This window comes from Pteronotus mesoamericanus, unplaced genomic scaffold (assembly GCF_021234165.1).
Source record: "Pteronotus mesoamericanus isolate MK-2021 breed Mesoamerican mustached bat unplaced genomic scaffold, CSHL_Meso_final scaffold_705, whole genome shotgun sequence".
NCBI classification, from domain to species: domain Eukaryota; kingdom Metazoa; phylum Chordata; class Mammalia; order Chiroptera; family Mormoopidae; genus Pteronotus; species Pteronotus mesoamericanus.
The window spans coordinates 14,406,097-14,419,276 of record NW_026555326.1 but is presented as its reverse complement, the minus strand read 5'-3'; the positions used below and the strand labels follow the sequence as shown (position 1 = coordinate 14,419,276).

Sequence of the window (13,180 nt, the reverse complement as noted above, 5' to 3'; positions counted from 1 at the left end):
GAGAGGGGACGGGAGAAAGAGGGAGAGAAACATCAATATGCAAAGGGATACATCAATAACTCCCTCTCACATACCCCCATACAAGGGTATGGCCCCTGCAACCCAGGCGCATGTCCCTACTGGGAATAGAACCAGCAACCTTTTGGTTCACAGGCCAGCACTCAATCCACTGAGCCACACTAACCAGGGCCCCACTATTAGTTTTACCTGAGGTTTCTGGGGAGTGACTTTAATAGGTTGTTGTAATGATTGAACATCTGGGCCCCACTATTCATCATTGGAGCTATTTCCTTTTCCCAGCATAAATCTTGAGTTCTCGGTCTCTGACCTCTTTTTCCCTCGCTTGGGGCACTCATTCTTCCAGTGCCCTTTTCCTTTGCAACACATGCATTGATCAGTGGCAAGCATTTTACACATGGCTGGATGCCTCTTGCATGCTGATGGAATTGCCCTGAGGCCTGTTCCAAGAAAACTGAGGCCTGCTTGGGCCTTTTACTGTTCTCTGTTATTATAAACTTTGAAGGCAATGTTTACTAATTGGTAAAGATTCATGCCTATTCATCCCCCTGACTTCTGAAGTTTCTTTCTGATGTCAGGTGCACTTTGAGAGAGAAAGGTCATATTTACCCTTCTACTATTTCAGGGGCTTGTCAATCCAAACCAGTATATTTTCTATAGGCTTGGTAGAGTCTTTCAAGAAACTCAGAGGGGTCCTCAAGAGCTTTTGTAGTATTGCCTGTACCATATTCAGATTTTTCTGCTTAGGGACTCCTTTCTTCAGTCCCTCAAGGACGCACCTCTTACAATGCTCTAAAAGAGGAAGGCCATTCCCATAGGGTCCCAGTTGGGGCTGGTTAAAGATATTGCCTTATTAGGGTTGGGAGCCCCACCTGGATTTTCTTGTTGTCCCTGAGCTTCTTCATTTGCCTTATCTAATACCAACTTTTGCTCATCCCCTGTTAGCAAAATATTCAGTAAGTCTTGCATGTCTGCCTAATTGGGACGGTGGGTGACAAAAACTGATGTAACAAAGTCAGTCATTTAATAAAATCATCCCTATAAGAAGGTTTTGAGTTTTTGCAGTTTAACAGATCCAATGTAGAAAACTGGTATGGCTCAGTGGACTGAGTGAGCATCAGCCTGCTAACTAAAACATCACCAGTTCGGTTCCTGATCAGGGTACATGCAAGGATTGTGAGCCAGGTCCCCAGATGGGGGTGTGTGATGTATCTCATGCGCATTGATGTTTCTTTCTCTCTCTTTCTCCTTCCCTTCCCCCTCTAAATAAATAAATAAATAAAATCTTAAAAAAAAAAAAAGACCCATTCAGTGGCCAGCACTCTCCTGAGTCCAGCTTTGCCTTAGATGTACAAGTTTATTTCTGGACTCTCAATTCTGTTCCATTGCTATATATGTCTATCCTTATGCCAGTCCACATGGTTTTATTATAATTCTTTTAAAAAAAAAGTTATTTATTTATTTATTTTTAGAGAGAGAGGATGAGAGGGAGAAAGAGAGGGAGAGAAACATTAGTGTGTGGTTGCCTCTTGCACGCCCCCAACCGGGGACCTGGCCTGCAACTCAGGCATGTGCTCTGGCTGGTTATTGAACTGGCTACTCTTTGGTTCTTAGGCCGGCACTCAATCTGCTGAGCCACAGCAACCAGGGTTGATTACTATAATTTTGTACTAAGTGTCAAAATTGGGACATGTGCGTCTTTCAATCTTGTTCTTTACCAAGACTGTCATAGCTATTCATGACCTCTTTCAATTCCATGTGAATTTGAGGATCAGCTTTTCCATTTCTACAAAAAATGTTATTGGAATTTTGATAGGGATTCTACTGAATCTGTAGATTGCTTTAGGTTGTACTGACATCTCAGTGTGGCTTGTTTTCCATTTGTTTAGGTCTTCTTTAATTTTTTTCAGCAATGTTTTCTAGTCTTCACCTCCTTGTACAAGTCTTGTATAAGTCTTTCACCTCCTCGGTTAAATTTTATTTTTAGGACCCTGGCTGGTGTGGCTCAGTGGGTTGAGCACTGGCCTGTGAACCAAAAGGTCACCAATTTGATTCCCAGTTAGCGCACACGCATGGGTTATGGGCCAGGTCCCCAGTTGGGGGCCTGTGAGTCAAGTGATTGATGTTTCTCTCACACATTGATGTTTCTCTCTTTCTCCCTTCTCCTCTCTCTGAAAATAAACAAATAAAACCTTAAAAAAAATAACTATTATTCCTACGTATCTTATTAATTCAGATGGACTGTAAATAGAATTGCTTCCTTCATTTCCTTTTTGAGATTGTTCATTGCAGGTGTGTAGAAATACAATTGATTTTTTGCATGTTGTTTTTGTAATCTGCAACTTTGCTGAGTTTATTAGCTCTACTAGCTTTCTTGAGGATATCCTATATACAGAATCATATTGTCTATGAAATATAGACATTTTTACTTCTTTTCCAGTTCGACTGCTTATTTCTTTTTCTTGTTTAGTAGGTCTGACTAGAATTTCCAGTACAATGTTGAAATAGCAGTGGTGAAATGGGATGTCCTTGCATGATTGTTTTTTTTTCTTACACAGTTATTGTTGTTCTGTAATGACAAAATCCATTTATGTCTTAGGTGATTTGGCATTTTGGGTACCCCGACATGATGGGTTTATTTACTGCCATTTGGGAGGGTTAATGGAGAGAGCCAACAGGGTTAAGCCATGGTGGGCTACACTGTGTGTGTTGGGGTGAGGCTTCTAGCATCTGCTCTGAGTCTTATTTTTCTTCAGCCCTTAAAGCACTTTATATACATTATGTCATGGTATTACCCTCGTTAACATATGAGGAAGACCAATTTCAAGGAAGTTAACTGAGGATCAGAGTTAAATGATTTGCCTGTTACACAAGCAATCAAGTGACAAAACCGGTCTACTAGGGTTGTACTAACATGCCGTTCAAGTGCACAGGAAGATAATGAAAGTTGAAGTGTGCAGTAAAGGTGACAGCTAAAAACCAGACTGAAGGGCATACCCAGCCTATTTCATGTTCACAACTGTTGCCCCACAGCGCATTTCAGCACTTTGCATCTTTCTCCCAGTCCGCCGCCTTTAAGGCTTTGCCTTGGCCACAAACCTCCCATTGGCTCTCCGTACAGGGCCCCAAGTCGTACGAGGGAAGCAGCCAATCAGCGCCATTCATTTCCGCCCAGCCCTCTCGTGCCAGATCGCGTGGTCTCTGTCCCTCCCGCAGATTTCCGGGAATTGTAGTCTATTATAGCATTTCTGTCTGTAGGAAAGAAGACCGAGAACTACTAGACCCAGAGAGCTAAGCGCGGAGCGGGTATACCTTTAAGGGATACCCCACCAACAGTCCGGGCCAAGAACCGGTATCCAGCAACAGGTGAGAGTGATAGCGGGCTGGGACCAGGGCCTGGGGCTAGAGACTCGGGCCTTACCTCTGGAGCAGTACTTTGAGGCACAGGAGGTCCGGTCTGTTGCGTCGGAGTTTCACCGTTTTGAGGGTTGGTGGGCCCTACTGGCTGACCCTCTGGATGTGCGGAAACTCCCGAGCTCTATCGTGTGCTTTCCCCGCACCTCCCAGTATACTCGAGGCAGGTTTGCTTTTCTACTGCGAATCCTCATCACTCGCCCAGTGTTGCTCCTCGGCTTCTCCGTAGTCCCAGCGCTCCTTGTGGGGCTCGGGATGTCCATTCTCATTGCCCCAAACCACCTGGCCGTCGCATCCGGGGGCTCCCGCTCCTCCACACCCCTCTCCCCGCCTACTAGGGGAGACCCGGGTTCTAGATTTGGCGCTGCCACTGCCTCCGTATCTTCCTCCTAGAACCTCAGTTTGACCTCTGTGAAATAGGGTGATTTAAGGGTCCTTTCAGCCCCTACTGCTGAGGAACTACTTTGGATCCTTCTAACTACTCCAGGGTTTGGGGGAAGCAGCCAAGAGAGGAGTAATTGCAGAGGCTCCCTGGAGGAGTAGTTGATGGTTGAGCAAGATAAAGTTAGGTGGCATTAAATTCTTGCCATGCTATATTGTGTGACCAGTTGAGTGTCACTCGCCAAGCCATACTTTTTGTTTCCTGCATGTCCTTTCTGTAAATGCCCAAAGTCTGCCCAGAAGGGGACAGGACCAGGTCCTGGAGGTAAAAAGTTGAGGGGTGGAAGGGCTGACATGGGGAGCTGCCACCATGCATCTGCCTGTGGTGCTTGCCCCTGCAGGCAGTGCTTGGTGCCTCCTCTCTATGTCACCCCTCCTCCCATGATGCCCCTGTCCTGGTGGCTGAGATCTATGGGGGTCTTCTTGCTACCAGCCCCCCGCTGGGTGCCCCGGGAGAGGCGGCTGGGTCCCCTACTGCCGCCCTCCCTGGTGTACCAGGGCTCAGTCCTGGGGGCCTGGCACAGTGCCCGCTGCTGGTGCCAAGCATGGACAGAGGAGCCTCGGTGAGTGTGGAGGCGGGGAGGGGCTTGTGGGAGGGGAGTGGCTGATCAGATTTCTGACTTGTCCTCCCTCTCCTCAGAGTACCTTACTCCTCTCTCAGAATGGATGGCGATCAGAAATTGGATGTTTATGACCAAAAAATGAAGGTTTTCATCCAGCACTTCTCCCAGATTGTCAAGGTGGTGACTGAGGATGACATGGGGCATCTAGAAATAGGAGATGCTATAGCCCGTCTAAAGGAGGTGAGGAATTTGTGACCTGAGAGAGTGAATCTTAGGTCATTCTGTATATGTGTGGGATCCAGCCATGGTTTTGGGAGGGGGGGGGGGATTTTTGACAGTTGAGGGATCAAACTTTTACCTGAGTGACTCTAGGTCAGCTCTGGAGGGGCCAGTACCTGTACAGGTAGGACTTTATCAGTCTGTGAATTCCTCCTGTGATTCATCTGCACCATCCAAACTGCTTTGCATGGGTGGAGGCCCCTGAGGTGAAGGCTTTGAATCTGCTAAGTCTTTGATTTTGCTGGGAAAGGAAACTAGATGTCCCAAGGTGCTACCTTGGCAGGGACCAGGAAGGAAGGAGTGAAACTAGTGTGTCATCAGAAACCTCTGTTCTGGAACAGGGACTATTGCTGAGGTACCTTAGTTGCCTAATTCTTATATTCTTTTGGAGTATCTAGTAATTCTTTTATAAATGCTGTCTCATTTGTCTCAGGGGAACCAAGGAAAAAAGAGGAAGTTTTTGTACACCGGGATGGAGATTAAAAGGGAAGTGTTTCCAGGGAATTAGACCTGGCTGTCAGCAGGCCAGCAGAAGACAAAATGAGCAGCAGGAGACACTGTTGGAGGAGTAGGGGATGGGTCCCCCAATCTGGGTCCTCCAGGCTCTCCTCTGACAAACTTGGGTGAGGGCCTTGTCTTCAGTACAGTAAGAGGCTTTTCATTTGTAGAGAGGTTGGACTGTGGGATGGAAGAAGTGGCTGGGAAGGATAGGTAAGGGTTGTGAGAGGAATTCTAGGAGAGGTGGGGATGGGGCTAGAACCTGAGGAGGAGAGACCTGAGCATGCCAGGCATTCCTATAGCATGAACAGAGTTTCCTCTGGTTCAGGCTTGGGAACAGATTTTAACCTGCACTATTAAATTCACTGAGGAATACAGTGCAGAGAGAGCCTAGGGACTGGGGAACTCTTCTTTGTTCTAGAGCTTGGGGGATATAACCAAGAGAATAGCAATTCCTTAGGCTTCCTGGAAGAGAAGTCAGGGTTAAGGAGGATTTTGAAGTTAGGTCATGGTTGGAAGCAGGAGAGGGCAAGAAGAAAGCTCAGAGTAGCTGCCCTGCGGACCCTGATATCCCATCCCTCTGGCTTTGCCCCCCCAGAGCCTGGAGTACAATGTTGTCGGAGGCAAGTACACTAGGGGCATGACTGTGCTGACAGTGCTACAGGACCTGGTGGCACCGAGAGAGCTGGACGCTGCCCGCCTCCAGCAGGCCCTGACTGTGGGCTGGTGTGTGGAACTGGTGAGAAGGGCCCGGGGAGGGCAGGAGAAGTTTACCAGGGCGGGCGTGTCTTTGGTGGGGAGGGGAGAGATGGGCCTGCCACTCATTTCTTGGCTGTTTGAGTTTCTGTGTCTCTAGGGTGCCACAGCCAAATGTAGACAGTGAGTTACTCCATAGATTAATAAATGTGGGGAACGTCTTTTGCAGGTAGGTACGTGTTTTGCCCGTAGACTAGCTGTGAGCCAGGGCGTTAGAACTGAGCATAGAGGTATCAACTCTGAGTAAAGTGACATAGTTTTTCCAGAGATTATTCTAAGCAGAGGTTAAAAACTGGCATCCCCTTGATAGTTTTTGAAAATATTTTAAAACTAAGTCTCCTAAATTTAACAAAGAATAGATTTTACATAAAAACCCAAATTTCTGCCCTGGCCCATGTGGCTTGTTTGGTTGGAGTGTTGTCCCGTGCAACAAAAAGTTATGAGTTTGATTTCCCGTTAGGGCACATGGCACATACGTAGGTTGTGGGTTCGGTCCCAGGTTGGGGCATGTGGGGGCTGAGCAGGGAGGGAGGAACCTATCACTGTTTGATGTTTTTGTCTGACATTGATGTTTCTCTCCTTCCGCCACCCCCCACCCCTGCCTTGCCCCAGCTTCCTCTCTCTGAAATCAATGAATGTATCCTTGGGCAAGGACTTAAAAAAAAAACACCAGATTTCTAGCATCACTTGGAAAATTGCTAGATCTGGGTCCAGACTCTGTGTGGCAGCAATTGGCTGAAGTTGAATTGAGGTCACTTCCCCAAGACAGGGCATGTGCTCTCTTCTGTGGGTCTGTCTCCTCTGCTGCACTTCCCGTGTTTCCTTGTGTGCTGTGCCCAGCTCTCTTGGCCCTTGAAGGTGTACAGTTTGCAGGACTAAGGTTTCATTAGTAACAGGGGGACTGGCTACGGGGAGGGGTGCAATGATCCCAGAAGGGAAGATCCTCAGGACTTGGTAGATGACAGGTGGTGCTGAGGCTCCTGGCCTGAGGAAAGCAGCTGGCCCGGGGCAGGAGTGATGAGCAGCTCATTGTCAACTACACTGCATCTTGGTGCCGGCAGAGCAAGTGGGCCTGTCCTGTGAGTGTTGAAATTCCAGTCTGGAGCTTTGGAGATAGGGCTGGGGAATGGGGATTTGCCTCCAAGGAGGTAAAGGGACAATGGCATCATTGAAGGATAGGGGGGATTGGGTGACAGGGTTGTCTCTGTAGGGATCAGGAGGGGCTGAGGAGTCCATAAACTTGGAAGCAACAGGCAAAGAAGGAAGGACAGGAAGATCAGGGCAGAGCAGATTAGCAGAGCTATGGGGCCATGTGAGGCGAGACTTGAAGGCCAGCAGCTCACCTGTAGAATCAGTTGTTGTTATTAACCCTAGCTGTTCACCTGGGAGTGGGGTTTTTTTTTGTTTGTTTGTTTGTTTGTTAAACATGCCTGAAATGCTGTCACTTCTCCAGGATACCATGTGAGCTGTCCACCATTATTTTCACTTGGGTGATTTTAGTTATCTTTTGCTTCTACCTCATCTCCTCCAGCGTCTCTTCTTTTTCAGCATTTACTGTCTAAAAACAAGGACATTTGCCTTCAGAACCACAATATTATTATCACATCTGCCTTAGTGTGTTCGGGCTGCTACTATACCAGAGATTAGGTAGTTTATAAACAACAGCTCTGAAGGCTGGGAAGCCCAAGATCAAGGCACCAGTATGGTGGGGTGAGAGCCCGCTTCTTGGTTCATAGCTGGCACCTTCTTGCTGTATTCTCACGTGGTGGAAGTGGCTAGGGAGCTCTGTGGGGGTGTCTTTCATAAGGGCACTAATCCCATTTATGAAGGTTCCATTCTCCTGACCTAACCACCCCCCAAAGGCCCACCTTCTAATACCATTATCTTTGAGGGTTAGGATTTTAACATACAAATTTCAGAGGGATATAGTCAGACCACAGCAATATCTAAGATATTTAACATTGATAAAGGAATATGATAGTATATTATACTATAGTATTATATAATATATTAATATTGTATATATTATATAAGCTTATAATAATATACCTAACATATAGTTCATATTTAAATATTCCTAATGTCCCCCAAAATGTGTAAGCAGTTTTTTGAACATCTAGGATCCAGTCAAGATGCATTGTGTTTGGTAGTTTTTCTTCTGTCTTTAGATTAGCCTCTCCATCATAACTGACTTTCTTCTTTAAGTCGAGGCCAGTTGTTTGGTAGGGTGGCTCGACAGTCCAGTCTGAATTTTTCTGATTATTTCCTCATGATTACAGTCAGGCCAAACATTTGCTAAGAGTGCTACACAGGTATATGTTTCTCACTACAGCACATACCAGGGAAGGCTATTAAAAAACCCCAACCCAGTACTGAAGTATCACCCCTATAGATTTCTAATTTAATTGGTCTGGGGCAGGACTCTGGCACTGGCATTTTTTAAAGTTTCCTTAATATATAGAAAGCTCGGGAGGGTCAGAATCATTGCTGGGGGGCAGAGGAGAATGAGGGCAGCTACGGTATAAAAGCCCTCTGGAGACAATCTGATTGAGTGGTGCTAGTTGAAACCAGATGGACCTTGCAATCACTCCTGGGAGAGGCAGAAGACCCGTGGCTTCAGGTGAACCGAACACTCCAAATAAACACACTATAAATAAAATAATGTACCTCCAATGTGGAAAGCCTAGACCCCACCCCTCGGTGAGGTCAGAGGTAAAGGTACAGATGGATGCCTCTTTCTCCAAGGACTTGGCCTGGAATGAGGGCAGCGATTGCCTGCGGCCTTTTTTCCACTGCCTACACCTAAGCAGGGAGGCAGTGTCGGGTGCTTGTGCTGAGCAGTGCGATCCGCTAGAGCACACCCAGACCAGGATGAAGTGAAGATTTAAGAGCCGTGCCTTGGAAAGCTATTTTAAGGAACTAGAATGTGTAGCCTGAGAGCACGAAGTACCATGGGGAACATTATGGTGTTTTGTTTTTTTCATTTATTTACTAGGCAAGCATTTATGACACACCCATGCTGGGCCTAGTGCTGTGCTAGGCTCTAGCAATGCCAAGAGCGCGGACATCGTCCCTGCCTCCAAGGAGTTCATAGTCTAGTGAGAAGACCAGCACATTAGGCATCTTCAAGTAGGCAGGCACTCAGAAGATTTAGCTCTTTGCTGATACTTAAGTTTTTTAAAGATTTTTAAGTCCCATGGGTGCAGGTTACCAGGAGTCAGACTTCAATTCTGTCCTATTATACCTGCATCCCCAAATGAGCTCCCTGAGGTGGAGCTTTGTTTCTGGTCATTGGAGTGTGTAAGCAGAGTGTCCAGGGATGATGTGGGAATAGTCTTTTGTTTCAGAAGTCATGCATGCAAAGTCAAGTTGCGTAAAGAAATCTGCCTTTAAGTGTTCACTGGAGTTTTGGGGAAGAGGAGAGGACAGCATGTAAAGATGTTTCCTCATCGCCCTGATACCAGGGATTGCCTAGGGCTGCTTGTCTGGAGATGGCAGTGATTTGTTGTAGTCTCTTACTCTGAAAACAAGAGTATTTTAGTCCCATTTTATAGTTGGGAAGCCTGAGCCAAAGTACCACAGCACAGAACAAGTCCTTGGCCTCCCCATTCTGACCTTCCTTCTCAGCTCATAGGGATTCTCAAAAGCAGTTCTGTCGCTGTTGGAAGGGAGCCCTTGGGGGTCTTATTCCACTCTTCCTTCTCCTCCTAGCTCCAAGCTTTCTTCCTGGTGTCAGATGACATTATGGATTCATCCCTCACCCGACGGGGACAGATCTGCTGGTATCAGAAGGTAAAGAGGGCAGGAAAGTAGCAGTGGGCATGGGAACAGGCCACAGGAAAGTGGTTACATAGAGCCTATTGAAGTGTTCAGAGTGAGAGGTCCTTGGTATGAGTCTAGGCCAGAGACTGACTGCTTGTTTTTCTGTGTTCCCCTGACAGCCAGGCATAGGTTTGGATGCCATCAATGATGCTATGCTTCTGGAAGCATGTGTCTACCGACTGCTGAAGTTCTGCTGCCGGGAGCAGCCCTATTACCTGAACCTGATCGAGCTCTTCCTGCAGGTGTGCTGCAGGCCAGGGCTCAATGTCCAGAGGCTGCTCACAGTAGCCTTGACCTCTATAAGACATTCTCATCTAGCTGGTTTCAGGACATAGGAGATGCCTAGGTTTGCCTGGAAGGGAAGAAGGCGAGGGAATCGGGAAGGGTGGTGTTAACGACAAGGAGGATTATCTATCCCTGTGACTGATAAGGAGGGAGGGAGGGAGGGGGGGGGAGAGAGAGAGAGAGAGAGAAATGAATGAATGTATGTGTGTGTGTGTGTGTGAACATGAGCCTTGAGTTATGGGGTTCTCTCTCCCTCTTGCTTCCTTTCTGACTCTGTCCAGCTGTTAACTGGTATGGAATGTGTGTCTCAGGATTTCAGGGTTCCCCAGTCCTGGGGAAAGCCCAGCTTTATGAACCATCTTCCTCCTTAGAGTACCTATCAGACTGAGATTGGACAGACCCTGGACCTCATCACAGCCCTAAAAGGCAACGTGGATCTTGGCAAATTCACTGAAAAGAGGTGAGGGACAGTGGGAATCATATCTGGACAGTGAGGGAGGGCTCCAGGTGGGCACTGCCTTTCAAAGGAATTTATCTTCTCCCCACTACTTAGGTACAAATCTATTGTCACGTATAAGACAGCTTTCTACTCCTTCTACCTTCCTGTAGCTGCTGCCATGTATATGGTAAGTGAGAACCGGCCACGCCCCCGCCCCAAGCTACCCACTAGTGTGGGCTTTTGGACATTCCAGTGCCCTCACTTAATGGCTGTGTGACCTTGAGCAAGTTACATATTCGCTCTGAGTCTGTTTCCTCAGCTGTAGGATGAGGATAAAATCCTATCAGCCCTGACGAGTGTGGCTCAGTTGGTTGGCGTAAGGTTGCTTGTCTGATTCCCAATCAGAGCACGTGCTTGAGTTGTAGGGTCCAGTCCCTGGTTGGGGGTGTATACCTAAGGCAACCAATTGATGTGTCTCTCTCATTGATGTTTCTCTCTCTGTCTTCCTCCCTTCCCCTCTCTAAAAATAAAATACAAATAAAACCTGTAAAAAAAATCCCACCTCACAGATTTTTGTAAAAATTAAGTGAAGCAAGTGGTGATAGTGGTTGGCCCATCAGAGTGGAACAAGAAATCTTCCATCTGAATATGGGTAGGAGTGGGGCAGAGAGGGTTCAGGCTGAGAAGAGTGGATTTATAGGCAGTGAGTAGGATTCACTGCCTATCCTGACCTCGTTTCTCCAAGTTTTCCTTTTCATCCTGAAAGAAGTTGGAAATGGCAAAAAGATTATGAAGAAGGATCAGTAACCCATGGACTGAGCAGAATGCATTAATCTCTGCTTACAGAAAGGCCTAAAGTTAAGTGGGATAGAGGTTGGGCCTCTATCAGTCAGGACTTCCTAAATCAGGGAAGCCAGGGATGTCTGAAAGAAGAGCAGAGAAGATTTTGGGGCTGCACTTGGGCAAGGCCCCATGGGAGGAAGCAGCCAAGGAAGATGTAGGTACCTCTGGTTTCTGGCTTATTAATTCCCTTTTCACTGTAGGCAGGCATTGATGGGGAGAAGGAACATGCCAATGCCAAGAAGATCCTGCTGGAGATTGGGGAGCTCTTTCAGGTTCAGGTAGGAAGGCATGCGGTACTGGTAGAGAACAGGCTCCAGCTTAACTTTATTTCCTGCCTTGGACCCTCTTCATTCCTCCTTTTCTGCTCCCCTGCTCAGGATGATTACCTTGACCTCTTTGGGGACTCCAGTGTGACAGGCAAGATTGGTACTGACATCCAGGACAACAAATGCACCTGGCTGGTGGTTCAGTGTTTGCAACGGGCCTCTCCGGAACAGCGCCAGATCTTGCAGGTGCCCAAGAGAGGGCTGTGGATCCCTGAGCTGATAAGAAAGGGGATAGAGCAGTGGTTTTCAAGTAGGGGCAGTTTTGTACCCCATGGACATTTGACAACAACAGCAGACATTTTTGGTTGTCATAACTGGTGTGTGTGCATGCGCTACAGGTATCTCTAGTGAGTAGAGGCCAGGAGTGCTGCCAGACATCTTATGATGGACACAACAATCTCCCACAACAAAGAACTATCTGGCCCCAACTTTCAGCAGTGCCAAAGCTGAGAAACCCTGGGATAGAGGAAGCTGAGGGCTGAGCCAATATCTGAGCATTTGGGATGGGGAGGGAAAAGTTCAATATCTTAGACAATCTTACACACTCAAGACACTTGAAATTGAATGGCATTGCAGATGTTCTGGAATATATGGGTGAGGGGTGTGGAGGGGACCTGGAGGTGCTGGGGGAAGGTTAAGCCTGTTTTCCTGCCTCCAATTCCTTTCCAGGAGAATTATGGGCAGAAAGATGCTGAGAAGGTGGCCCGGGTGAAGGCGCTGTATGAGGAGCTGAATCTGCCGGCTGTGTTTTTGCAGTATGAGGAAGACACTTACAGCCACCTTATGGGACTCATTGAGCAGTACTCACAGCCCCTGCCCCCAGCCATCTTCCTGAGGCTAGCGCACAAAATCTACAAGCGGAAAAAGTGACCTAGAGACTACCAGGATAGGGCGGGGAGGTTCTCGATTGATACCGTGGCTCCCCACTTAATGTCATCAATAGGTTCTTAGATACTGTGACAAAATTTTGCCATTGGCTAATTTATGTGGACAAGAGTTAATTTCCTAGAGCTTATTTCTGGTCACAAAAATCCACCCAACAATATTAATATTAAACACTGAAATGTGAGCTGTACACACATTTAAGGAATGAATAAAAACAGGTAAGATTATTTTCCAAGTCACTTATTCCAGTTAAGTGTTGCGGGTGACAGGAACCTATCTGAGCAGTGCAATGTGGGAGCCAGCCCTGGACAGGAGGCCCTTCTATCACAGATCCTATTCAAGTGACTTAGACATGAATTCTCACCTGCATACCTTTGGGATGTGAGAAGAAAAATGGGTTCTGAGAGAAAACCCGGATAAGGGAAGAACATGCAAGCTTCACACTCCATCCGCGTGGAATAGATTTTCTAAACCTAAGGAAATGAGGGTGAATAAAATGTTATTCCGGGGCCTGTTGTATTGTCTTCGTGGTTCTATTTTTGAGTGTACCAGCCAGGGGTGTAGCTGTGTTCAGAATGGGTGGGGCTGGGGCGTCTTTACTTGCGGACCCC

General features: G+C 47.1%; 1 protein-coding gene across 2 annotated transcripts; it reads left to right on the top strand.

Moving 5' to 3' along the window:
* Nucleotides 1-3,259: 3,259 nt before the first annotated feature.
* On the top strand, nucleotides 3,260-13,075 carry FDPS (farnesyl diphosphate synthase). Of its 2 annotated transcripts, none has more exons than XM_054563297.1 (10): nucleotides 3,260-3,384; nucleotides 4,514-4,676; nucleotides 5,812-5,952; nucleotides 9,681-9,761; nucleotides 9,911-10,033; nucleotides 10,448-10,536; nucleotides 10,630-10,702; nucleotides 11,559-11,636; nucleotides 11,736-11,870; nucleotides 12,354-13,075. In XM_054563297.1, exons 2-10 carry the CDS (start codon nucleotides 4,536-4,538, stop codon nucleotides 12,552-12,554), a joined length of 1,062 nt encoding a protein of 353 aa, XP_054419272.1. In that variant the 5' UTR covers nucleotides 3,260-3,384; nucleotides 4,514-4,535; the 3' UTR covers nucleotides 12,555-13,075. The 2 variants fall into 2 exon arrangements, with proteins under 2 accessions (XP_054419272.1, XP_054419271.1); XM_054563296.1 differs by lacking the exon at nucleotides 3,260-3,384 and adding an exon at nucleotides 4,215-4,436.
* The last annotated feature ends 105 nt before the right edge of the window (nucleotides 13,076-13,180 follow it).

Excerpts from the sequence above, each read along its gene's own strand:
- FDPS (XM_054563296.1), top strand. The coding sequence starts at position 4,255 with ATGATGCCCCTGTCCTGGTGGCTGAGATCTATGGGGGTCTTCTTGCTA. Across the intron at positions 4,437-4,513 it reads GCATGGACAGAGGAGCCTCG|AGTACCTTACTCCTCTCTCA; the intron begins GTGAGTGTGGAG and ends CCCTCTCCTCAG. Across the intron at positions 11,637-11,735 it reads GGGAGCTCTTTCAGGTTCAG|GATGATTACCTTGACCTCTT; the intron begins GTAGGAAGGCAT and ends TCCCCTGCTCAG.